Source organism: Enhydra lutris, unplaced genomic scaffold (genome assembly GCF_002288905.1).
Source record: "Enhydra lutris kenyoni isolate GAN:26980312 unplaced genomic scaffold, ASM228890v2 scaffoldscaffold8, whole genome shotgun sequence".
Classification (NCBI taxonomy): domain Eukaryota; kingdom Metazoa; phylum Chordata; class Mammalia; order Carnivora; family Mustelidae; genus Enhydra; species Enhydra lutris.
In genome coordinates this window covers 19,608,789-19,635,845 of record NW_019154092.1, presented here as the reverse complement: position 1 = coordinate 19,635,845, position 27,057 = coordinate 19,608,789, and the positions used below count along the sequence as shown (strand labels likewise).

Sequence of the window (27,057 nt, the reverse complement as noted above, 5' to 3'; positions counted from 1 at the left end):
ATAGCTACGTTACTTTGAAAGTACCATATTCTACTTCCAGGTTCGGAGAGGACTGTTTTTTGTTTTTGTTTTTGTTTTTTAAGCTAGCTTGCTTCATACAGTGGCCTGCTCACTTCAAAACTCAGAAAAGTAACTTTAACAAATTCTGTTTTTGTTGTTTGGCAAAACATAGAATGCTTGCATGTATGATATTGCAGAACGTCCCATAATGCCTTACTGGTTTCATTCTCCATTATCACTTTTTGCTTTTGTCCTCAGTTGTGGACCATCATGCTTGTGAGCTTTCTCTTCTGCTTGTTCTCTGGTGAAGCAGCTTAAGAGTGGCTGTGGTAGACCAAATAATGGCCCCCTTAAAGATTAGTTAAGTGATTAGTTAAGATCTTGAGATAGGGAGATAATCCTGAACTATCCAGGAGGGCCCAGTATACTCATAATTGTCCTTATGAAGTGGGGGAACTCAGAACATTGAGAGAGAAAACCTAAGGATGGCAACAGTGATTGGAGTGATGTACTTTGAAGATGGGGGGACCACATATTAACAAATGGGGAATTTATTAAAGCTTAAAAAATATAATAGTATAATTAATTGATGGACTCCTCTCTCTCCAGGTATTCTCAAAACTGGCCACTCTCCTGTTACTATGTTGTGTATAAATGTTTCAGTATAGGAACGCCTGGCTGGAATGGCCAAATGGACTCCAGAAACTAGATAGGGGCAAGGAAATAGTTTGTCCCCTAGCCTCCAGAAAGGGTGAATCCTGTCTACACCTTGATTTTTGGCCCCAGCAAAATGGATTTTGGCCCTCTGTGCTCCTCAACTATGAAAGAATTCATTCTTACTGTTTGAAGTCACTGAGTTTGTGGTACTTTGGTGTAGCAGCCATGGGAAACTAATACAATGATTTTAAAGTAAGAAGGCTTGAAGGATCATAGAACCTGTACAGAGTGCTCTGAGGTTACTATTGCTTGCTGGCTTAATGGTTAGCTACCAAAATGAGGGCCAGAAAGAGTTGAAATGGCAGCTTCAGGTGGGTAACTTGGCAGAAGAAGAAAAAGGTGTGGTCATTGGAATAATTAAAGAATCTTATATGTTATAATAGCATGTTTGTATACAATTAAGTTCTTGGTTTCTTTCTTTTCTTGTATTTTATACAGATCAAAAACCCCTTGACCTTGCTCAGGGTGCTGAAATGAAACACATTCTTATCGGTAATAAGGTATGTAGTAATGGACTACTTGCATATGATCCTTTTTAGAAAAGATTTTGAATTCTTGAAATATGTGGATGGCATTTTTTTATGAAAAACTTATTCTTAATAGGTTGTCTACAAAGTGTTGAAACGATATGAAGGCCCTCTCTGGAAGGTAGGCTGGGATTATTTTTTTATTTATAAAACCAGAAAGAATTCTCAGGGGGTCCATTTTTGTAAAAAAGAAAATAGTAATAATAAATTTAAAGGGTGCCTGGGTGGCTCAGCTAGTTGGGCATATGCCTTCAGCTTGGATCTTGGTCTCAGGTTCCCGGGATCAAGTCCTGCATCAGGCTCCGTGCTCACTCCATTTCCCTCTGCCTGCTGCTTCCCCTGCTTGTGCGCTCGCGCTCATGCTCGCACTCGTGTTCGCGCTCGCTCTCATGCTTTCAAATAATTTTTTTTTTAATTTAAAAATTATTTCTGATATAATCTGTCTTGGATCTGACAACATTGACCATTTTCTGTAGCACTGGACTTCGTTAGGCTTCCACTTATTGTAGCAATTGCTGTCCTTTGTGTTGATGGTCTGACACTTTTAGGTGATAAGCTTATACAGAACAGAGTGGGAGAACAAATTCTTTTCCTTAATCATGGAATTACAATGTTTTTGTTATAAATATTGAACTAGGGAAGACTTAATAGGAATTTAATACTTGAATTGTCACAGAGCACACATATAAAATCTGGTTCTAAGAATATCTTTGCATTTTGGAATTCAGTTATGTTCTAGAATTAACTATTTTAGAGCATGCATTTTTTTTTTGCACTTGCAAGCGCTGCCTCTATATATTTATGCACAAGTATGTCTATATGGTATAAAATCAGAATACTCTTTATTCAGCATTTCATTCCAGACTTTGTCTTTGAAGTCCACAACTGAAAATCTTCCTGTAAATATCCCTGAACAATATTGTTAGAACCATAAAGAGTGTTCAATGTTGATCTTATTAGTATGGCATTTCTTCTATTCCTGTCCCTCTGTTGTATTACGTTTTCATTAATGCACTGAGTACCTTAGTTCATATTTGATACTTTTTAAAATTAAAAATTTATTTTATTTTATTTATTTATTTTTAAGATTTTATTTATTTATTTGAGGGAGAATGAGTGAGAGAGAGCATGAGAGAGGAGAAGGTCAGAGGGAGAAGCAGACTCCCCAAGGTGCTGGGAGCCCGATGCGGGACTCGATCCTGGAAGTCCGGGATCATGACCTGAGCCGAAGGCAGTTGCTCAACCAACTGAGCCACCCAGGCGCCCAAAATTAAAAATTTTTTTTAAAGATTTTATTTATTTGTAAGAGCACAAGCAGGAGGAAGTAACAGGCAGAGGGAGGAGAGGCAGGCTCCCCGCTGAGCCAGGAGCCCAGTGCAGGGCTCCATCCCAGGACCCTGAGATCATGATATGAACCAAAGGCAAGCACTTAACCAACTGAGCCACCCAGGCACCCCTGATCGTTTTTTTTTCTTTAATTTTTTTTGAGAGAGAGAGTGTGTGTGTGAGTGTGGGGAGGAGCAGAGGGAGAAGGACAAGCAGACTCCCCGCTGAGCACGGAGCCTGATGTGGGACTCCATCCCAGGACCCTGAGATCACAACCTGAGCCAAATGCAGACTCTTAACCAACTGAGCCACCCAGATGCCCCCATGTTTGATCATTTTTTAATGTTCGTTAGGACTGTCTAGATGAAAGACTACAATAGCACTGTCATAACTTAATTTTTATCAGTTAGGTATTTGAATCTGGATGAGTCACTTCAGAAAATTATTGCCAATTTTTCCCTTAGAGTTCAAGATTTTTTGGCTGGAGATTATTCTGGGTAGTGTTAGAACATGGAGTCCTTTCGTGGTATAGGAAACAGTAAGTATTATCTTTATACTTATTAAATTTCATTATCTAAATTTTGAAAGATTAAAAGTTTTCACTTAACTCTTTTCCTTTTGTCTTGTTAATTTAAAATTTATTTTGAAGGCCTGATGCAGTCCGTAATATTTATCGCCAGGGATGCAAGCATCTAACTCAAGCAGTATGCACGGTAGGATGACACATGCATCTTTTGCTCAAACCATGAAGTCAGTTTTGCAAGTAAATGCACAAAATTATTTTTATAAACTGCCTTGTAAAATCTTGGGGGTAGAAGGCACTTGTATTTTTATTTGAGAACAAGAAAAATTGTGGAAGTTCTGTTTTAAAAATATAATCAATTTTTATTTCCACGTATTGTGGGATGGGAGAGGAGTTACCTGAAAACACAAAGAGCCTTTAACATTTTGTTTTTGTATGTGTATGTATGTATATTCACACATACATGTGTATATATCTATGTATGTATGTCCTACATGTATGTGTGTATTTATACCTGGGTAAATTGGGATAACAGAAGTTTTTCTGGTGTTAAAAATTAAAGCCTGCTTCAAAATTGGGATTCTTGAGTTCTCTTTGTTCACTTTTTATATTTTTATCAACCAGGAGAAAAAAGGAGTTTCTCCTCTGTAGAGATTAGTCTAAGACTGGAGCCTAGACATACTTCCTTATTTCCTACTTCAGATCCTTTAGGGTGGTCAACAAATCGTGGCAATCCATCTGCTCTTTAGAGCACAGCACCTGCCTTTCTCAGGGCGAACACCCCCCAGAAGACCAGGTGTTCCCCTTGGGGAGTCACAGACAGGGCCCATTCCCCAGGAGTACAGCCGAATTACACAGCCGGCCCCTTCAGAGTCCTCCCACCCTGTGTTCCTTTCACATTGGGCCAGAGATCCAGGGTCTTCCTCTCATCTTACCTGTGTCATCTTGTTGTTTTCTCTTTCAGGGCAATTGTGGCCATTCTCTTCTGTCACTGCTGTGGACACATCTACTTAATACCAAGCTTTTTCCTTATCTGGTTCTTGGCTGCCTTAGATCAAAAAACAAAGGAGGTGCTCTGCCCACGCTTTTAAAATTTCTTGCTCTTTAACTTCTGTGGGATTGGTCAGCCCTTGCTGTATTATGCCTCACCTTGTGTTATAACTTTTGTTTCTTCTGTACATGTGTGCTTAAGCCAACTTTTATGAGTCGTATATAAACACAAGCTGCTGAGCGTCCCGTGTGGCAGCTTTAAAGCACTCTGTCTACTTTGTAGTTTCTTAAAGTAGAAGCTGAGGATATTGATTTGAGATCTTTTTTTCTAATAGTGTTTCAACTCTCAGTTTCTTAATTTTTTTCATTGTGCAGTTCAGTAACCTTAAGTACATTTGTATTATTTTGCAGCCGTCAGCACCATTCATCTCCAGAACTCTTTGTTTTCCCAAACTAAAACTCAGTACCCTTCAGTCACTCGTTCCGTTCCTTTCTATTCCCAGGCCCCAGTAGCCACCATTCTACTTCCTGTGTCTATGAATTTGACCTTGTTAGGTACCTCGTATAAGTAAATATAGGCAATATGTGTCCTTCTGTGACTGGCTTATTTTCACTTAGTATAGTATCCTCAAGATTCATCCGTGTTACAGCACGTGTCAGAATTTCTTTCCTTTTTGAAAAAATTTAGTTGTGTTAAAACACATAACATAAAATTCACTATTTTAACCATTTTTTTAAAAAGATTTTATTTATTTATTTGACAGAGATCACAAATAGGCAGAGAGGCAGCCAGAGAGAGAGAGAGAGAGAGAGAGAGAGAGAGAAGCAGGCTCCCTGCTGAGCAGAGAGCCCCATGTGGGGCTCGATCCCAGGACCCCGGGATCATGACCCGAGCCGAAGGCAGAGGCCTTAACCCACTGAGCCACCCAGGCACCCCTATTTTAACCACTTTTAAGGGTACAGTTCAGTAGCTACTGTAGTTCAGGCTACTGAACTGAACTGTGTTTACTTTGTTGTGCAACACATCTCTGGAACTTTTTCATCTTGCAAAACTGGAACTCTGTCCATTGAGCAAGTAACTGCCTATTTCCCCTACCCCCAGTGCCTTGCAACCATTGTTCTAACTTTTGGTTTCTTTTGAGTTTGACTACTTCGATCCTCCTGCTAGTGGAATCATACAGTTTTATGTCTTTCTATGACTGCCTTACTTCACTTTAGTCTGATAACCTCAAGAATCATCCATGCTGTAATGTGTGACAGGATTTCTTTTTTTCTTTTCCCAAAGGCTAAATAATATTCCATTGTTTGTATAGGTCACATTTCTTTATGCATTCATCTGTCAGTGGGCATTTGAATTGCTTCTACCTCTTGGTGATTGTGAATAATGCTGCAGTGAACGCGGATGTGCAAATAATCTCTTCAAGATCCTGCTTTTGGATCTAGACCTAGAAGTGGAATTGCTGAATGATATGGTAGTTCTATGTTTAACTTTCTGAGGAATTTCCCGGCTGTTCTCCATAGCAGCTGACCCATTTTATGTTCACACCGACACTGTGCAAGGGTTCCAATTTCACTTTCTCCACATCCTCATCAGCACTCCGTTCCCTTTTTTTTTTTTTTTAATTGAGCATCCTAGTGAGTGTGAGGTGGCATCTAATTGCAGTTTGACTTGGGTTTCTGTAATGAATGATGATGTTGAGGGTCTTCTCTTGTGCTTCTTAGGCATCGTGTATTGTCCTTGGAGAAATATCTGTTTAAGTCCTTTGCCCATTTTTTAACTGAGCTGTTTGGTTTTTTTGTTGGTGTTGAGTTGTAGAAGTTCTTTGTATATTCTGGATATAAACCAGTATATGGTTTGCGAATATTTTCTCCCATTCTGTGGGTTGTCTTTACGCTCTGTTGATAGTGCTCTTTGATACACAGAAGTTTTTAATTTTGATAGTCGAATTTCTCTGTTTTTTTCTTTTGTCACTTGTGTTTTTGTGTCATGTCCAAGGAACCCTTTCCAAGTCCACTGCTTTGAAGCTTTATCCCTATGTTTCCTTTATGAATTTTATAGTTTCAGCTCTGACGTGTAGGGATAGATTCCTCCCGAGGCCTCTTTCCTTGGGTTGCAGATGGCTGCCTTCTTGACAGCTCTCCCATGGCTTTACTTTGTGCGCAGGCATCCCTGGTCTCTCTTCCTCTTATGAAGGATACCAGTCTTGCTGAATTAGGGCCCCACTCTTGGGACCTCATTTAATCGTAATTTCCTCTTTAAAGGCCCTATTTACAAATAGTCTCATTGAGGGTTGGGGCTTCCACATATGAATTTGTGGAGGACACTGTTCAGTCCATAACAATCACTATAGTCACTCCAGCTCTCATACAGGTACTGTTTGCATTGTATATCTTTTTCCATCCTTTTGCTTTCAGCCTATTTATGTGTCTCAATCTAAAATAAGTCTCTCTCTCCTTCTTAAAAAAAAAAAATATTTATTTGAGAGAGAGAGAGAGAGAGAGAATGAGAAAGCATGAGAGGGGGAAGGTCTGAGGGAGAAACAGACCCCCTGCTGAGCAGGGAACCCGATAGGGGACTCTATCCCAGGACTCCAGGATCATGGCCTAAGCTGAAGGCAGTCACTCAACCAACTGAGCCACCCAGGCATCCTAAAATAAGTCTCTTACTGAGAGCATACACTCGTATCTGGTATTTTTATCCAGTTTGACAATCTCTGCCTTGTGACAGGAATGTTTAATGAGGGATGCCTGGCTGGCTCAGTTAGTGGAGCATGTGACTTTTGATCTAGGAATTGTGAGTTTGAGCCCCATGCTGGGTATAGGGATTACTTAAAAGTAAAATCTTAGAGTGTTTAATGAATTTGTACTTAATGTTGTTACTGATATAGTTGGGTTTCTCTCTGCCATTTTGCTGTTTCTGTATTTGTTTTGTTTGTTCTTCATCTTCTACATAAGATATGTATGTCTCATATGCAATTTCCTTTTGTTTGTATTTTACTATATTTTAAAATTATTTCTTAATAGTTGCTCTGGGTATTACAATATGCATCTTAATCCATCAAAAACTACTACTTCATTCCATACTTACTGTGCTTTAATATAGTTCCACTTCCTACCCCTTCCTTTGTCTTTATTATTGTTATATATATCATGACTCTACATGTTTGAAAACTCAGTGATAGTGTTATATCTATTGCTTTATACAATTTGTATGTTTCTTTTAAAATATTTTTATTGAGCTTTGCCCAGTGGCAGTATCGTAGCCAGTGAGGTTTATCTGAGGCACGATTGTTGCTAATTAAAATGTTTTTATTGAACTATAATTCACATCATATACAGTTCACCCACTTGAAATGATTCAATAATTTTTTGTATGGTCAGGCACTTGTGCCAACCATGAGAAGACCACGATCCATTTTAGATCCATTTCCATAATTCCCCAAAGAAACTTCATACCCATGTGCAATCACCCCATTGCCTGTCAGTACCACCCTCTTCTAGACCCCAGGTAGCCATTGATCTCTGTATATCTATAAATTTGCCTGTTCTGGACGTTTCATATAAATGGAATCATATAATATGTGGTCTTTTGTTTCTGGATTCTTTTGCTTAGCATAGTGTTTTCGAGGTTCATCTGTATTATAGCATGTATCATTACTTCAGTCCTTTTTATGGCTAAATAATATTCCATTGTATGGATAGACAATACTTATCCATTCATCAGTTAATGAATATTTGGGTTGTTTTTACTTTTTGTCTCTTGGGAATGCTGCTGCTGTGAGCATTAGTATATAGGTTTTTGTGTGGATGCAAGTTAATCTCCTGTGCTTTTAAAAAAAGAAGAGAGGAGAAAAAGATTTATAGTCTTTTATTCTAATTTATGTTTTTATGATTTCTAGTTCCATTTATTTTTTTTGGTGCATGTATGGGGCCATTTCCTTGCTCTGAGATAGCTCAGTTCCTTCCTTTATCCTCTGTCCTATTATTGTCATATATATTACACCTCAGTATGTTACAAGCTCAGCCATACAATTTTACAATTGTGTAAATTGCTTTAAATTATTTGAGAAAAGAGAAAGTCTATACTCTATTAGAATTATCTATGCAATTAACTTCTGGGTTTTCCCCCCCTTGTTTGATGTCACTTTATTTTAGTCTAAAGAACTTTTTTTTACTCTTTTTTTAAGGTATACGTAATGAATTGTCTGAGTCTTTTTTTAATTTGGGAGTGTATTTTACCTCCATTTTAGAATAATAGTTTTATAAAACAGAGAAATTTTCTTTCACACTTTGAATATGTCATCCCCTTAACTCTGTCCTTCGTTATTTTATTTTTTTTTTAAAGATTTTATTTATTTATTTGACAGAGAGATCACAAGCAGGCAGGGAGGCAGGCAGAGAGAGGAGGAAGCAGGCTCTCTGAAGAGAGCCCGATGTGGGGCTCGATCCCAGGACGCTGGGATCATGACCTGAGCCGAAGGCAGAGGCTTTAACCCACTGAGCCACCCAGGCGCCCTATGTCCTTCATTATTTTTGATGCAAAGTCAGCTGTTAATTTTACTATGCTTCCCTTTTTCTCATTACTTTCAATATTTTCTGGTTTTTGGCTGTCAATAGTTTGACTAAGATGTATCTAGGTATAGATCTCTCTGAATTTATCCTACTTGAGTTTATTGAACTTCTTGAATGTCTAATATTTTCATTGAACTTGGGAAATTTTCAACCATTATTTCTTTAAATATTTTTTCAGCTTTTTTTCCTCTCCTTCTGTGACTTTGTCTGTTGGTACATGTGATAATGTCCTGCATTTTTTCCCCCTTCCATCTCAGATTATCTTTTTTTTCTTTTTTGAAGATTTTATTTATTTGACAGAGAAGCAGCAAGAGAGGAAACACAAGCAGTGGGAGAGGAAGAGGGAGAAGCAGGCTTCCTGACCAGCTGAGAGCCCAATATGGGGCTTGATCCCAGGACTCTGGGATCATCACCTGAGCAGAAGGCAGAAGCTTAACAGACTGAGCCACCCAGGTGTTCCCCCTCCCCGCCCCCAATCTCAGATTATCTTGAGTGAATTTTTCATTTCAGTTCTTGGAATTTTCAAATTTCCATTTGGTTCTTCTTCATAACTAGCATCTTTTTATTGATATTTTCTATTTGATGAGTTATTGTCATTATGCTTTCTTTTAATTCTTTATGATTTACTTTAGTTTTTGAACATTTTTGTGAGAGCTTTTTAAATGTCTGGCTCATTTGCCAGTTTGTTGCCTGGCCGAATATTTTTAGACCTCATGTTCTGTGATTTTGGCCTCTCCTGATTGTTTGCTACCAAGATTGCTATTGTTTTGAGAAAGCCGTAGAATTGGATTTTTCAGAGGCCTACTCTAAAGTTAGCCCCAGTGTTTAAAGCTTGCCTCATAATGATACAGTTTGCCATAGAGAAAGGAGGAGGGGAAAATGGAGTGGACTGAGGCTAAAACAGCATCCACTGTTCTTGCTGAGAGATTCAATAGATTTTTCTTGAACAAATGGCTTTTCAATATGTTGTATGTCTTCCGTCAATTTTCAGTGTTGGGGAATGGTTGTTTTGATTGGGATTGCATTAATTATATAGATTTACTTGTGGAGGGTTGTTACTTTAATGCCATCAAGACCTCTAAGCTATGAACATTATATCTCTCCTTTATTGAAATCTTCTTTAATTTCCTTTTATGATGTCATATAATTTTTAGTTAAATTTGTCCTTATGTGTTTATTTTTTGAAGCTAGCATGATGGGCTTGAAATTCTCATTTTCTATTTTTTGCTGCTATTATATATAAATTTGTTTTGAGTCCTGTGGCCTTGCTAAACTCATTTAATAGTTTTGGTAGCTTTTTTGCAGATTCCTCAGCATCTCCTACATGCGCAATCATGTTGTCTGCAAAAAAAACAGACAACATAGATTTTTTTTCATAGATGCCCTTAATCTGCTTTAGGAAATTATTTTCATTACCTAATTTCCTGAGAGCCCTTATCATGAGAATCTGTTGAATTTTATTAAATACTTTTTGCATATTATTGAAATGATCATAGGGTTTTACTCATCCTATTAATATGATTAATTACACTGATAGGTCGTAGGGTGTTAATAAACCAGTCATAGTGCTGGGATAAATTTCAGTTGGTCATGATATTTTTTTTTTTTTAAAGATTTATTTATTTATTTATTTATTTGTCAGAGAGAGAGAGAGAGAGAGACAGAGAGAGAGAGCACAAGCAGGCAAAGTGCCAGGCAGAGGCAGAGAGAGAAGTAGGCTCCCCACTGAGCAAGGAGCCCGATGTGGGACTCGATCCCAGGACACTGGGATCATGACCTGAGCCGAAGGCAGCGGCTTAACCGACTGAGCCACCCAGGTGCCCATGATATATTATTATTTTAGTAAATTGTTAATATTTTAAGAATTTTTGCTTCTGTGTTCCTGATGGATATTGGTTTATATTTCATGATATATTTTGTGTGGTTTTTGGAATCTGAGAAATACTGGTTTCCTGTAATGAATTAGAAAATATTTCTTTTCAGGTTTTTTTTGGAAGTTTTTATAAGATTAGGTTTATTTCTTTCCTAAATGCTGATATAATTCATGGGCCAAAAAGTTGGGGGTTTTTGTTGTTGTTTTTTAAGGAAAGGATTGTAATTACAAATTTCTTCAGTTGCTAAAGGGCTAGTTCAAATTTTCTATTTCTTCTTGTGTTGGTGTTTGTACTTTTTGTCTTTCAAAAAATGTGTCCTTTTTCTTAGGTTATCAAACCTTTTGGTACTAATATTCCCTTATTATGTTTTTAATGTTTGTATGATAGGTAGTGCTGTGCTCTCTTTCATCTTTTTATATTAATAATTTGTGTCTTTTTTCTTCCCTAGATTAATCTGGCTAGGAGTTTATCAGTTTTATTGATCTCTCCAAAGAACTAGTTCTTGATTTTTTTTGGAAACTTTTTGTTTTCTGTTTTCTTTTGATTCTTTTGTTCTTTTTAAGAAATTTCTCTATGCTTCAGGTTTAATTTGTTTTAATTAATAGTTTTTCAAGGTCAAAGGTTGGATTATTGATTAAGGTCTATTTTCTTTACTAATACAGCCATTTAAAGCTATACTTTTATCTTTGTAACCGTTTTAGTTTCATGCGGCTAATTTTGGTATGTTTTCATTAGTAGTTCAAAATTTTGTCTAATTTCTATTAGAAATTAGTAGAATTTCTATTAAGGGGGACCTGGGTGGCTCAGTAGGTTGGGGCCTCTGCCTTTGGTTCAGGTCATAATCCCAGGGTCCTGGGATTGAGCCCCGAGTCAGGCTCTCTGCTCTGCAGGGAGCCTGCTTCCTCCTCTCTCTCTGCCTGCCTCTCTGCCTAGTTGTGATCTCTGTCAAATAAATAAATAAAATCTTCAAAAAAAAATTTCTATTCATAGAAATCTTGTCTTTGAACCAATGAATATTTAATTTTCAACTAATTGGAAGTGTTGTTCTTCTAAGTGATTGGGATGTTTATGATCTGTTTCTGATTTATAATTTAATTTCATTTTGGTCATTGAATGTGTCCTTTATGATTTCTGTCTTTTCAGATGTACTGAGACTTGCTTAATGGCTCTATGAGTGGATTATCCCAGTAAATGCATTTAAAAATAATGTGTATTTTGCTACTGCTAGGTTTAGAGTCCTATAAATATCCGGTCATGGTGGTTGATAGTACTGTTCAGATCTGTGTTTTGCTGATTTTTGGCTAATTATATCAGTTGCTGAGAGGGGTATCAAAATAACCAACTATGCTTGTGGAATTGTTCATTTCTCAGTTATTGAGCACATACATACCAATGATCTTGTCTTCTGAATAATTGACCCTTTTATTATTATATGGTGGCCCTCTTGATCTCCTGTAGGATATTTACTTTTGAAATCCATTTTGCCCAATATTACCTAAGCACTCAGGCCTTATGCTCACTGTTTGCATAGTTTCTCTTTTTCTCTCCCATTTCCTTTTAACCTATACATCTTTATTTTCTGTCTGTGTAGATAGCATATATTTGGGTCCCTATTAACCATTCTGAAAATTTTGCCTTTAATTAGACTTCTTTTGAGAATATGTTCCACTTTCTTCTTCACGTATCAGGTAATTTTGGATTGTATCCTTAATATTATGAAATGTTAAGTTCTGGGGATTCTGGGTTCTGTTATTTTTCTCTGCTAAATGTTATTTCCACTGTTTTAGCAGGTCATTTTCTTGACTGGGTTTAGGTTGTAAACTCTGTTTTTTGGGTGGCAGCTCTGGTCTGCATTTAGATAGGTTGTATTTAAGAGACTGTTTTGAATCCTTTCTCAGCATCAATTAGACATGTGAACAGGCAGTTTGGGGATCTCTTCTTTTTTTCCCTTGGAGGATTACTACCACTTTCTTTAGTATTTCTGCCTCCCTGGCTTTTCCTTATTAATTCTCAAAGACAGACTGTAGATTTTTCCACGTGTGCCCATGCTGCTTGTGTCCCCCTGTGGACTGTATGTCCCAGTTGAAAAACCTTGGGGTGGGAACTTATTTGCATAGTTATTTCCTTTCCTCTAAGAGCATTCCCTATCTGAGTCTGTCAACTTTTGTTCACTCTCCAGTTCCATCAGGCAGTTGCTTTTTTTTTTTTTTTTTTTAAGATTTTATTATCCATTTTGAGAGAGTTCCAGCGTGCATAAGCAGGGGAGGGGCAGAGGGACAGAAAGAATCTCAAGTAGACACCATGCCCAGCACAGAGCTCACTCTCACAACCCCAAGATCACAACCCAAGCTGAAATCAAAAGTCGGACACCCAACTGATGCAGCACCCCCAGCACCCACCCCCATCCTGGGCAGTTGCTTTTTATAGTTGTTTTCTGCAAGGAAGAGGGTGGTACTCTTGTAGGGTCTGGAAGTAGAAGTCTATCTTTTTCCATTCCTTTTTTTTTTTTTTTTTTAAGACTTTATTAGAGAATGTGTGAGCGAGAGAGCACAAGCAGGGGGAACACCGGAGGGAGAGGGAGAAGCAGACTCCCCACAGAGCAGGGAGCCCCATGTGGGGCTTAATCTCAGGACCCTAAGATTATGATCTGAGCCAAGGGCAGCCACTTAACCAACTGAGCCACCTAGGCACCCCTATCTTTTTCCATTCTTAAATCCCCTCACTTTCCAAACATATGTTTCAATGAAACATAATTTTTTCTCTTCTTTTCCTTTCCCCCTTCCTTACCAATTTCATATGTACTTACTCTTTTACACTCAGTTCAAATATTTTGTACATTCAGCTCAAACAAAACGTTCAGGAGAATGGTATGAACAAGAAATTGGGGCTCTTGTATTTAAAGAATTTTATAGCCCAAGTGCATGCTAAGTTATTAAATATAAAGGACAAAACTACATGCCTAATTGACTATTCAATTAGGACTGTTTACCTAATCGACTATTCAATTAGGACTATATTTTGACTATTCAGATAGAAATGAGTAACTATGAATATGAAAGCCAGATGTTATTAAAGATAAGCTGCAATGCATGTGATATCCCCAGAGCATCAATTTTTCCTCCAGTTTTTACCATTTGGTATTTTAAATATTGTTCAATTGGGTATAATTAAGTTATGTTAATACTGTTATGTATTATATATACTATTTTATATATATATATACACACACACACACACACACACACATACATATATCCTATTTTATGTGCATGAATGATATTGTCTTACTGATTTCTTTATATCCAAGGTAAAATCCACCGATAGCTGCCTCTTCTTTATTAAATGCTTTGATGACACTATTCATGGCTTCAGGGTTCCTAAGAATAGTCTTCAACAGTCAAGAGAGGTAATTTTATGGATTCATTTATCTTTCATAGAACTTAACATTTAAAAACAAAGAATATAAGATCAATAATATCTAAAATTCTGTTGACTGTACCTTTTTAATGGGGGCGATTATATGAAGCTTGAAATTTGGCTTATGTATTAATTTCTTTATCAACATGTACCTGCAGATATTTTCTGTTCATAATTATCTTTATTAATTTGATTTTGTGAATCATTTTCAGAAAAAAGTCCTGAATGATTATGTAGTCTGCCTCTTAATTTATAGGTGTAGAAACTGAAGCCAGTGAGATTGAAGTGCTCTCTCAAGGTCACGCAGCTTACAAGTGACAAAACCCGGCTTCAGCTTAGGTGTTCTGATTTATTACAATATAGCCTCAGCCTTCCTTTGTGGTAAATTGAACAACAGCAACAAGCAAGCAAATTGGGATTGATGTGACAGAAATTCATAGTGCAGTTTTTTAATGGACACTCCATATTCCTTTAGATCAAAGGAATATTTGTAGACCTGTCTTGTTTTTTGTAAATTATGTAAGGGGTTAAAAGAATCTATTTCCAAAGTGGTTAACTTTGGCCCTGCAAAGAACCCTAAATGATCTAAATCCTGACTCTCTGACCATATCATAAAGTGGTAAAATTTGACCTTGAGTAATGCTGTAAGAAATGAGAAGTAACAGATATTTTTAGGGAAAATAATTCTTTTTGTGATATCACTGATATTTTAAAAACATTAGTAAAAGCTAAAGCATCAAGGCAATTGTTGGCTTTCTTATAACTCGATTACAAGTTAGTAAAACTGTATTTCTGGACATATTAGTATACAGTATCATATCCAACAGTGTGGAAAGTCTATAATTTTAAGTGAAAAAATTTCCACCCTTTACTCAGCTTTTATAATGTGTATCTTAATAGTATTGAGTATGTAAACTTATAGATGATATTTTTTAAAGTATTAGCAAGTTTTTTTAATCCAGAAATGTCATGGACAAGAGACCTGCATCATTCTTTTGTTGTTGGTTGGTTTGGGTTTCTTTTATTTTTTTGAATCGGTAATATTTTCTCCACGTAAATTTTAACTTTCTAAATCATTGGCATATTCTCTCTTTTTTGAGTAAAAATGCATTTCACTTTTATTTCAATTCTTGGATTATTTCAGGACTGGCTGGAAGCAATAGAAGATCATTCTGCTTATAGCACTCACTACTGTTCCCAGGACCAGCTGAGTGATGACGAAGAGGAAGATGCAATTTCAGCTGTAGACTTGAAGGAATCCTTAGAGGTAATGGAAAAACCAAACTTGACTTTTACAGCTGACTCTGTCACCAAGAATTTTTTTTTTCAAATGTGAGATTTTGAAATTAAGAAATCTGACAATGAGATAATGATGCTCTTTGTCCAGTAATATTTTATGCTATTTATAGTGTCTGTTATGACGATACTGTCAAAGGTCTTTGTAGATAATGCTCTAAAGATAGGATCCTATGCCCAAATATATCTTTTTCGGTTAAAATGTTTTCATTGCTGTAATCAGATTGTCATTCTGTTTGAAAACTGCCGCCAGTAGGGGGAGCGTGCAGAGCTTTTGCCCTTTATGACTTCACTGCATATTTCAGAGTTTAAATAATGCAACCATAGTGATACCTATCCTGGCTGGTAGTTTCATTTAAAACCACTTGTAATCTGTAACTTCATTGATTAGAGGTAAGATAAAGCATCAGTAATAAAAGGACAGGCCTTTATCTGAAGTGATGTCAAAGCCTTAGCCATAGAGAAATACCAGTATGGTGTTATTGAAATGAAATAGGTTTCTTTGTTTCTTTGTTTTTTGTTTTTAAATCTGGACATCAGTTTACTGGCTGTGTCTTTTAAATGGGAACGGGGTTTGGAAGAATTAGAACTACAAAAGGTTGATGGATGATGGAGTTTCAATCTAAATAATTATGTCAGAACATATCAATTTGCCTACTAAATTTAATCTCTTTTTTTTTCCTAACTAAATGAAGTGGTTGCAGGATTTGAATGTTTCCAAATCAACAGCTTTAATGAGGTTAAGTTTGCTAATACCTAGGGAGTTTTCTTGACTTAAGGACCTGTAAATGTAGAGATTTTGGATCTTTCGATCCCTAATCCTATTTTATGATGGTACATTAAAAAACTTGAGCTCTTCCATGTTTGGTTGAAGACATTGCCAGAATTTATTGACATTTGCTTTACCAGTGCTACTTCTGTTTTGTTTTGTTTTTTTAAGCCTAATGTATAGAGTGACAACCATAAACATAATTTTCAGATCTGTGAACTTTGCAAAAATAACATCCACCAGAGCATCTAAATAACATTAAAACTGTTCGGGTAAATAAAGTTTACATATCTACAGCCAGAATCATGTTAAACAAGTGAAAAAAAAAAACCCAAAACTGCTAAATATTTCAACTTTTAGTCAGTATTCCCTCTATGAAAAGAAGTCCTTTCCTATTTATCCTCAAAATAAGGTAAATGATAAAACGTAGAAGGACTTAGAAAGCATACCAATCTTTCCTAGGATTATTATGGTAATTTTAAGACATTTTTAATGGAAGCTACAGGTAAAATAAAAGCATACTAACTCATATCATTTAAAAAGTTTTTTTTGAAAAAAATGTTTCTTTGGTATAGTTTTCAGTTTTTCATGTTATCAACTTCAACTGTACCTTTTATTTTATTCACTTGAATATCATGCTCTTATGTTAACTTTAAAACCATTAATTTTTTGCAACTTCTAGATTTTTATAGCACCTGAAGTCGGGGAGAGTTACAGCAGTGTTTAGCACTTTCATGTTTTGTAGGTTATAAACATGTTTCTGTCCAACAGAATTTGAATGCTAATTCTGTGAATCTTGACTCTGTCTCAACTCCTGAAGTTTGGTCCAAAAATAGGTTAAAATCTGAAATGAGCTGTGAAGTATGTTAAATTGTAGCTTGTGGTAGACTGGCTCCAGAATGCCTTTGATCATTGGATTCTTAAATTGTAAGGATATTCTGGGACCTATTTGTGAAATGAAACCTATTCTAGATGTTTATAGACTTTCTAAAGGGAATTAGGAACTCGGGTTAGAATACTCTAAAACCATCTGAATTGGCGTAAAACTAACCTTATTTCCTCAGCATGGTTTTGGACAAGACATTATGGGGGGGGGATGTCCACACTGAAAAAAGTGGCCAGGTTATATGATGTTTTTGGTCTCATCTTATCTCCACCCAAAACGAGGACCTCCAAAAATGGAAAATGGCTTTTCGCTTATCTCTCTGTCACTGCCCTGAGGTTAGGTCTCCAGAGAGAAAAGTATAAGACAAACCATAGAAATATTGGCCTTATGGTTGTTGCCTTAATGACAACTTGAAAACATTTCAAATATAGGAAGACAAATTCAAGCACAGTGTTGGTGTAGAAATGCTGCCCAATACGATAGATAGTAGACACATTTGGCTATTCAGACATAGAATTAAAAATTCAGCTCCTTTTAACTGAACACAGTTCAAATGCTCAGTAGTCACATGTGGCTACCACTTTGGACAGTGTAGTGTAGAATGCTTCTGTCGTTGTAGAGCATACTATGGGACAACTGGGATAGGCTCTTAGATTCAGGGTGGCACAAGGAAAGTGAGGGTTTCATTTCTTGATGATATCTTGATTCTATAGGATCTGAAGTCAGTGTTAAAAGGATTTAATGAGCAGAAGATGCTAAATTTTAGTCATGAGAAAGTGATATCATACTTTCCTGATTTAAAGGTAAATGATGCCTATTATTAAAATGAATGTGCAGGAAGATGAATGTACATCAACATGTACAGCCCTATATTTATAGGGCTGATAAATATGAGATTGGTACATTCAATACAAGAATGAGATGGGTTTATATATATTGATATATCTAAGATTTATGGTTAAGTGAAAAGGGCAAGGTAGAAAATGATGTATCTAATATGCTACTATTTGGGAGAAGAAGCAGGGTCTTACACACACATTTGTGTAGGATTAGGTCATCCCTGGCAAGATGAGAAATTATTAACAGTGGTTGCTTTGAGGCTGGTAAAGGGGGAAAATAGGGACTCTACGACTGATATGTGAGAGAGAACTGCCTTTTTCTCTCTATATCCTTTCATTTAATTTTTTTTTTTATTTTGTGTAAATATCTACTGCAAAATAGCACATTAGGAAGATTACAGAGCAGGGCCATAATGATCCCCAGGTACCAAGAAGAATGAATGTGCTACATATTGACTTAGATTGAGGGGAGATGGATTTGGCTGGAGGTAGGGAGCCTTGGAGGTGAGCCTTGGGGCACCAGTACTCACAATCCTGGCTGTTTTCTGCAAAGAGGAATGTCATCAGAGTTCTATAGTATATTCTCTAAAAAGTTTCTGTACAATAAAGTGAATGCATTTTATGTCTTAAGTTTGACATGTTCTGACAAATGTATATACCCTTTGTAACCACCACTTCTCTCAAAATAGAGACATTTTCATCACCTCAGAAAGTTCCCTAGGGCCTCTTCCCTGGCAGTGCACTTTACCTCCATCTCCAGCAACCACTGATCTGCTTTCTATCCTTATAGATATCATTTTTGCCTGTTCTAGAATTGTGTGGAATTGGAATCATACTGTATGTGCTCATTGGAACCTGTCTTCTTTCATTCACTATGTTGTATCTGTAGTTCGTCCCTTTGAATTGCTTGAGTAGAGGTAGTCTGCTTCTGTTCTTAATTAACCAAATGTGGGTTGTAGCAAATAGCCTGGAATTTATGACCTCTCCCCTACCCAATTCAGTCCTCCTGAGCCCTTGGTAATACATATTTGAGCTGTTTTTCTAGGCCAGGGATAATAAAGTGGTTTAACATCAACTTAAACACAAGAGCCAGTATCTGGGTGGGCACAAGTAGGAGCAGGAGGCCTGCGTTGGGAACATGCTCAGCTGCTCACCTGGGTGCCTCCTGCCCTCTAGGCCCTGAGTCTGTGGATGCCACTCTGCTCTTGAGTTCTGTGCCCAGATAACTTTGGTTTAAAATATTGTCATGCTTGGGCATTAGGTCATTGCTTAAGAGTTGTTTATGTGGAATAAAAAAAAAAAAAAATTAAAACCTAAAAACAATGCCTAACATAAGGTGAATGAATGGCTTAGAAGTTAAGAATGGGACACCATGCTGGGCTTTGCAAAGAACTCCTGAACAGTAACCTTTCTAAATAGATTTCTAGGTTACCTAATATAACCGGTAGCTGCTAAGGGAGAAATTATAGCAAATTGGAGGATGTGAACATATTATTTGTATTCTTTCCATTCATTTTACCTTCAAAACCACACCAACTGTTTAGAAGAGAAGACACATTATACCTAATTATAAAGCAGAATGTGTAGATTTCAGATCTTCTCCAGCTGACCTAATACCTACCTTTTATTAAAATAAGTAAATCCTCCATCAAGGAAGCTCTCTTTTGTAACTGTCCGTCAGGTAGATATGTTAAGGGAAGAGGAATGGGATTCAGGTATTTGAGGGTGATGTTATGGAGAACATTCTTGTCTTTATTACCCCAGGAGCCCTAGCCTGTTCATTACGGATTCTCAGGAGATGAAGCCAGTGCTTGCTTTTACGCATCCAGCTCACTCACCATAGAAAGGAAAAGAGAAGATGGTAGCATCGACTTGCATGTGGGCAGGAGGATTAACTATGTATAGAGTAGAAATGACAATTTTCTTTTAATAAATCATAAGTGATACATTTGGTTGCAATGCCTGTTTCAGGTCCTTCAGATCAACCTCTTTTCTGCTTTCAACCTGTATTTATGGGCTATGTCTGCAAAAGTGACCCAGGACGCCATTTCCCTTTCTGTGGTGTTTTAAATTGTGTAGTGTTAGGTATCTTCCCTCTTAAAAAAAAAAAAAAATTATTATTATATTTTTTATGTTGTTAGAGCTCTCAACACAGAGTAATGTAGATTTTAAAGAGAACATTTCCTGTCACTAATGTGGTACCCTGAATAATCCTGCTGTGGTGGAGCTGAGCATCATAAGCACTGAAAATTTTATAAGGTGAAAAAGGAGAAAAGCCTGGTTACCTGTGCCCTTTGTCATGTCGGACTGATTTAGGAGGAGCAAAAATGTTTAGTGATGAGCCAGTTGGGATTAGGAGTACAAAGCAGGGAATTCATAAGGATAAACAGTACTCTGCCTACAACAATGTGATTCTGATATTAGACTCAAGGTTATCAGAATAGACATTTTTCATTGCCATAACCAACTGACTTCCCAATGATGATTTTCTTGCATATTCTTCCTACTTCTTGAAAGTAAAACTAACACCAGAATTACATTGTTAATATAATCAATGTGATTACCTGACTTTTCATTTTAGACTTCTAAATCTTGACTAAGATGGGATGGAACTTGTGTCATTAAACACTGGGGATCTAAAATTAAGCTTTGATGTACTAAGAAAATCCCCTTACTGGTCTGCTTATGTGGACTTAGATGGCTGAACGAAAATCAGCTGTGGTTTCTAAATACTACTACCATCTAGTTTTTTTAAAAAAATATATTCTTAAGGAATGCATTTTATAATTCCCTGATGAATTTAATCAAGTCTACAAAAAGGATTAATTGGGAGAAATCTAACTCCTATGTATATGGAATAATGTGTTCTCAGAAACCGTGAGTCCAGTTGTATATTGTGTACATGACAAATGTTGAATGTATTTACAATTTAGAAAGATTTATTTTTTTAAATCTGTATTTGATTAAATGCAATATTCAATTTCTAAGGAAATTTTCTCTCATGCTTTTCTCTCTGTTAAGATGTATCTTAATTATTGTGGTATATCAACATATGAACTAAAAGTTTTGAAAGAAACAGTAAAGCATATGTACTTTAAAAATCCTTTATTAATAAGTTTTAATTTCACTTTTTGTTTTTGTTTTCCCAGAAAGCACAGACATGCCAACAGAAACTAGATAGGGAAATTTCTACCTTTCTGAAAATGATTAAGGAGTGTGACATGGCTAAAGGTAAAAAAAAAAAAAAAAAAAAGTTGGGGTTCTAACTACCAAATAACACCTGCTATTTAACACAACCCGTTATCCTAGATGTTGATCCTTTGTAGTTTTGTTTGCTATACATGTAGGTAATTTTCAGTTTTGAATTCAAAATTATGTTGGATAAGACTATTTAGCAGTTTTTAAAAAGCTACTTAAAATTTCTACTCATGGGGGAGACTTGGTTTGTAGATTAATATTTTATTCTTTAAAGAAAAAGTTAAAGTTAACATTTTGGGCCTATAAATTCATTTTGCCTGCATAATGAGACTCCTACTTACGAATTCAGAAGACTTGAATTTTAAACTGTCTTGGGTTTGAATTCTTGTTCTGCCACTTACCAGCTGTTACTTTGAACAGTACGTGTAACTTCTCTGAGCCTGTTTCCCCATATGTAAATGAAGGGGTTGGTTGTTCTCAGGTATTAGCCTTTTATGATTCTATGAATGTCTACATGACCTTTAGTGTCTAATGGTTAATCTGCCTTTCAGGGGTAACTTTTTATTTCTTCAGTCTCCACTGATTATGAATCATCAAGAGTTGACTATAAATATTCCAGAAATCAAAATAACATATAATACAAAATCAAAAATCCAATAAAAAATTATATATCTAGAAAATATTACTTTGTAAATTAAAAACTGTGTTTCTTAAACTTTAGACTCTTCATCATTGCTTTAGATTTCAGCTACGATGGGTTTGTAAATAACTTCACTGAAATTTAATTGATTCAGTTGTCTAGGAGTTAAACTATCAGTTTTAATCACAAACTAGTTTCCCTCTATGGACTTCTCAGTTTATATATGCCCAGGGAATGCAAAGAAAAGCTAATATTAGAATAAACTGAACACAGGTATTTTATATCTGTCCAGATGGACCTTGGGCATCCCTTTGTCAGTTCCATAAACATTTATTTGTATTAACCATGATAGCTTTGAGAAGGATAGCAGTTAAGTCATTTTGATTATTGTGGGCTGGAATATTATATTACTTAGTACTCTTCATCCTCAGTGAACTTTTTAAATAAGAGCAGCTTCATTAGATACAATTCACAATCTAAAATGTATCCACGTGAAGTATACCCTTCAGTGGTTTTTAATATACTTAGAGTTACACACCTGTGACAATCAAAGTGCTTTTAAAACACCATCTTCGGGACGCCTGGGTGGCTCAGTTGGTTAAGCAGCTGCCTTCGGCTCAGGTCATGATCCCAGCGTCCTGGGATCGAGTCCCACGTCGGGCTCCTTGCTCGGCAGGGAGCCTGCTTCTCCCTCTGCCTCTGCCTGCCACTCTGTCTTCCTGTGCTCACTCTCTATCCCTCTCTCTCTCTGACAAATAAATAAATAAAATCTTTAAAAAAAAAAACAAAAAAAACCATCTTCAAGAACCATCAAAAGTAAGAAGAGCTACTGGGGCGCGTGGGTGGCTCAGTGGGTTAAGCCTCTGCCTTCGGCTCGGGTCACGATCTCAGGGTCCTGGGACTGAGTCCCGCATTGGGCTCCCTGTTCAGCTGGGAGCCTGCTTCCCCCTCTCTCTCTGCCTGCCTCTCTGCCTACTTGTGATCTCTGTCTGTCAAATAAATAAATAAAATCTTAAAAAAAAAAAAAAAAGTAAAAAGATACTAATGACGTTTAAAAGATGTAGGAAATGTCCAGAGTTAGATGAAATATAAGAATTAATTCCTTTAACATGGAACAAAGAAAAATTAAATCAGAACTACAACCAAATTAAGTTTTGTGTTTTTTTTTTTTTAAACTTTGAGTGAGATCTCTTCGTTCAGATTATCTGTATGACCTGTCACTCATAATGATGGTATGCATTGTTTGCGTTTTTAGAGATACGCATAATATTCAATATTACAAAAGAGCTGTTTCAGACAGTGCCCTCTGGAAAACTTTGAGAGGTCTGATGATGATCTGACAGTGGTATTTCATATATCTACAATGAAATTCAATAGATTTATACACAAACAACTGTAAACATTGTTTTCTGCAGGTGTAGATAGATTAATCTGCATATTATATAAATAGTAAATGGGGTTAAGATGATTTCGTGAGTGGAATTAAAGAGTTGAAGATAACTGTGTTACCTTAATGCCGAGGGATTGTGCAGAGTAATCTTGCAACATGTGTTTTGTTGCTCTTAGATAGTAGCTGATAAATACACCTTCTGCTCCATACCATCTACACAGTTTGCCAATAACTTCTCAAAATGAAGAACCAGAGTGTTCCTGGATAAAATCTAGACCTTGTGGTTGTGATTGTTGTCTTACATTGTAATACAAAATTATGTGAACTTGAAGACTCCTCTCTTAACGTCTTATTCCAACTTCTGCCATACTGGTTTGGCTCGGTGTCCCGTCAAATCCAGGTCACTGCAACAGCCTCCCCTGTGGTCTTCCTGCCTTCTGGGACCCTATGCGTTCCATCCCTAAAGGGAATCCAAGCTTTTTAGGAACTCCTACATCTCAGATTCTGTGAAAATACTGCATTATTCCTTCTAGATTAATTTTAGAATAGTACTTTTTTGATCATAAAATTTTTTCCCATTGGGGAAAAAAAAGTTTCATGGGTCTTTGAAATTATAGAATAAAATACAGACTGTTTATCTTGTCATTTCAGAACTGTCAGAGCCCAATCACAAACGCATTTTTCAGTTTATTTACACTTACAGATCTTCCTCAACTTAATAATGGGGTTATGTCCTGATAAGCCCATTGTAAATTGAAAATCTCATAAGTCGAAAATGCATTTAATATATCTGACCTACAGAACATCATAACTTAGCCTAGCCTGCCTTAAACCTGCTCTGTACACATCCATTAGCCAACAGTTGGGGAAAATCATCCTTTTTTTTTTAAAGAATGTATGTATGTATGTATGTATTTATTTTGGAGAGCACACAAGCATGTGCTCTCCTGTGAGCACAAGTGTGCGGGGTGGGGAGAGGAACAGAGTGGGAGGGTGAGGGAAAGGGAGAGAATCCCAAGCTGACTCCATGGTGAGCACAGAGCCAGATGTGGGGCTGGATCCCATGACCCTGAGATAAAGACCTGAGGCAGAACCAAGAGTCTGACGCTTAACCAGCTGAGCCACCCAGGTGCCCCCAAAGCCAGTTTTATATTAAAGTGTTAAGTGTCGTGTAATTTATCAACTCCTATACTGAAAGTGAAAACAGAATGTCTGAGTACAGAACAGTGGTTTACTTTGGTGATGGTGTGGCTGACTGGAAGCTGTGGCTTCTGCCCCACATCACGAGATGTCATCATACTGCATACTGCTGACCTAGACAAAGAGCAAAATTCAGAATTTGAAATATGGTCTCTACCGAACTTGTTTTGTGTTCTGCTCAGTCAAAATTCTAACTCAAACCACTCTAAGTCAGGGACCATCTATATTCATTCTATTTTGGTCCAAAATATCCTCTATTTAAATAGTACTTTATTTCCTTAAACCTAATTTCTGTTTGGATGAATGCCCAAATTTATGCATCTGGCATTGGCAACAAACCTATCCTTCAAGGTTCAGTGAATGCAGTGCTAAAACCTCTACCATTTTATCCTTATCAAGGGCATGATTACAAACACAAAGAAAATTAACCAAACTAATACAACTTTTTGAAGATTTCCTAAAGGCCAGTAGTCTATTCTTCCATAAAACCCTAAATTTACTTTTATGTAGTAACCAGTTTTTGGCTGTTATGAATAATGAATAATGTATTGTACACTTAAATTTGATCACATCACTTTATAACCATAAGATTCTTAGAAGTGGAATTAATGGATGAAAGCATATTAACATATGTGTACCTATTGCTACATTGCTAAATTACTTTCTAAAAAGGATATACCTTATATGCCAACTTTAATGGATAACACTTTATTGCATGTTACTAAATGCAGATAGAGAATCCCTGGCTAAAGAAATTGGAATGATTTCAGTTATTTAAACTAAAAAAACATCTTAAAGGAAAAGCACATTGTTCAACCTACTTAAAACTCTGCTCAAAAATCTCAGCTTTGAGTAACACACTTCCCGCCTCCTTCACTGTTGTCACCGAGGCCCACACCATCATTGTCTTTCACACAGGGTTGAAACAGCCTCCTAACTAAGTGGCCCCTCACATTCCACCCTTGCCCTTCCAGTCGCTGCCCCAAGGACCCTTCTAAAACATCAGCGTATAATGTTCTTTGCTCAAAACATCTGGTAGATTCCAGGTTATCTCACTAAGAATAAAAAACAAAGTCCTTCTAATGACCCACAAACTCTTCCATTTCTATTTGGCTTCCCTCTTCTCATCTCCTAATTACCCCCTGGTTGCTCCTCTTCCAGCCTCACTGGCCTTCTGGCTGCCCCTCGGAGAGGCTGGACTTTTTCCTGCCTCAGCCTGGGCTGAGCTGGCCTGCTGCCTGGAAGTCTTTTCTCCAGGATACTCACATCCTCACCTGCCCAGATCGTAACTCAAAGAGAACCTTCTGGCTACAGACTACAAACTCCATTACTGGGGCTTACTTGCACTCAAATTTCTGATTGGACTCAGCAAAAGGGAGACCCTGTCAGGGGACTGGTGGAGAGGGTGAGAGCAGGCAGGCATTTCCCTCCCTCCCTCCACCTGGGCTGTGTGGAGTGTAACAGCCCTTGGCTGAAGCCCCCCACCTGTGATTCCAGCTTCTGCTGGCCTTAGCAACACTGTCCTTTCCTTTGCCTCTCTGTTCCAGGGTGGCAACTGTCCTGCATTGCCAGTCTGTTAGTTCACTTATCTCCCCCCTCTACCCCACCTTGTGTGTCATCTTTTTTACAAGAAGTTTTCAGGTGCCACTTCAGTTTGCCAGCCAGTTCCTTTCAGGACCGGACTCTTAAATCATCCTGTCCAAACTTGCAACTCCCCTCAACACTTGCTATTTCCCTGCCTTGCTTTGTTTTTTCTCTGTCATTTACCAAATTTCATTTTCTATATATTATATATAAAAATATATAGAAAATGAAATTTGATAAATTTATAATATATCAACTACTGTGTGTATATATAATACATATATAATATGTATCACTATCAACTATGTGTACATATATAAATATGTACACATAGTAGTTGATAGTCTGCCTCTCCTTTTAGCATATAAACTCCATCAAGGCAAGAATTTCTGTTTTGTCAGTTGTCTTCAGCACCTTAACAGTGCACGGCACCCATGGGCACTTGACATATACAGTTAATCCTTGAGCAACAAGGGTTTGAACTGTATGGGTCCACTTATATGTGGCTTTTTTTTTTTTTTAAATAAATACAGCACAGTACTGTGAATATAAATCCTGTTTCTTATGATGTTCTTAACACTTTTTCTCTAGAATATTTGTTATTGTAAGGCTTCCAGTCAACAGTAGGTGCTTGCTTAGTAGTTAAGTTTCAGGGGGATCAAGGATTATATATGGATTTTGAATTGCAAAGCAGTCGCTGCCCCACCTTCCATGTTGTTCAGGGGTCAACTATGTAAGTTTTGAGTGAATAAAATGAATGACCTACTTATCTAGCTTATAAATTTATAACTCCCTTCTTTTGAACTTGGAAATAAGTACTAAATTTGTTTTGTTGAGTTAGTGTATAGATTCTACAAGTCAGCACCGAACCTGCCATGGGTTGGCCACGCAGCCAGTGGTGGATACAGACAGAGCCTCTCGCCTTTCTGGAGTTCCCCTTGATCACAGTTCTGCTACACTCTTCTCAGGACTGATGGTTTCTATACTATCTGAAAATAATAGTTGTAGATATTTTAGGTTGTTTGCTTTATTGCACATTATATTTAGCAATAAAAATATTGTTCAAGATCCAACTCAAATTCCAGCTCTTCTCAGACTCTACCCCATTACTCCATCCCATAATGATTATTCCTTTCTCTGAATTATTTAATGTTTTTTTTTTTTTAAAGATTTTGGGGCGCCTGGGTGGCTCAGTGGGTTAAAGCCTCTGCCTTCGGCTCAGGTCATGATCCCAGGGTCCTGGGATCGAGCCCCGCATCGGGCTCTCTGCTCAGCGGGGAGCCTGCTTCCTCCTCTCTCTCTGCCTGCC

At 37.1% G+C, this 27,057-nt stretch overlaps 1 protein-coding gene across 1 annotated transcript in view; it reads left to right on the top strand.

The window, feature by feature from the left end:
- LOC111142507 (oxysterol binding protein like 1A) overlaps positions 1-27,057 on the top strand; it is a 236,652-nt gene that overhangs the window by 74,481 nt on the left and 135,114 nt on the right. Inside the window, exons 8-14 of the mRNA XM_022495736.1 lie at positions 1,156-1,217; positions 1,321-1,365; positions 3,035-3,108; positions 3,220-3,283; positions 13,837-13,935; positions 15,091-15,213; positions 20,886-20,967. Coding sequence (XP_022351444.1) covers positions 1,156-1,217; positions 1,321-1,365; positions 3,035-3,108; positions 3,220-3,283; positions 13,837-13,935; positions 15,091-15,213; positions 20,886-20,967 — 549 coding nt within the window. The remainder of the gene's footprint in view (positions 1-1,155; positions 1,218-1,320; positions 1,366-3,034; positions 3,109-3,219; positions 3,284-13,836; positions 13,936-15,090; positions 15,214-20,885; positions 20,968-27,057) is intronic.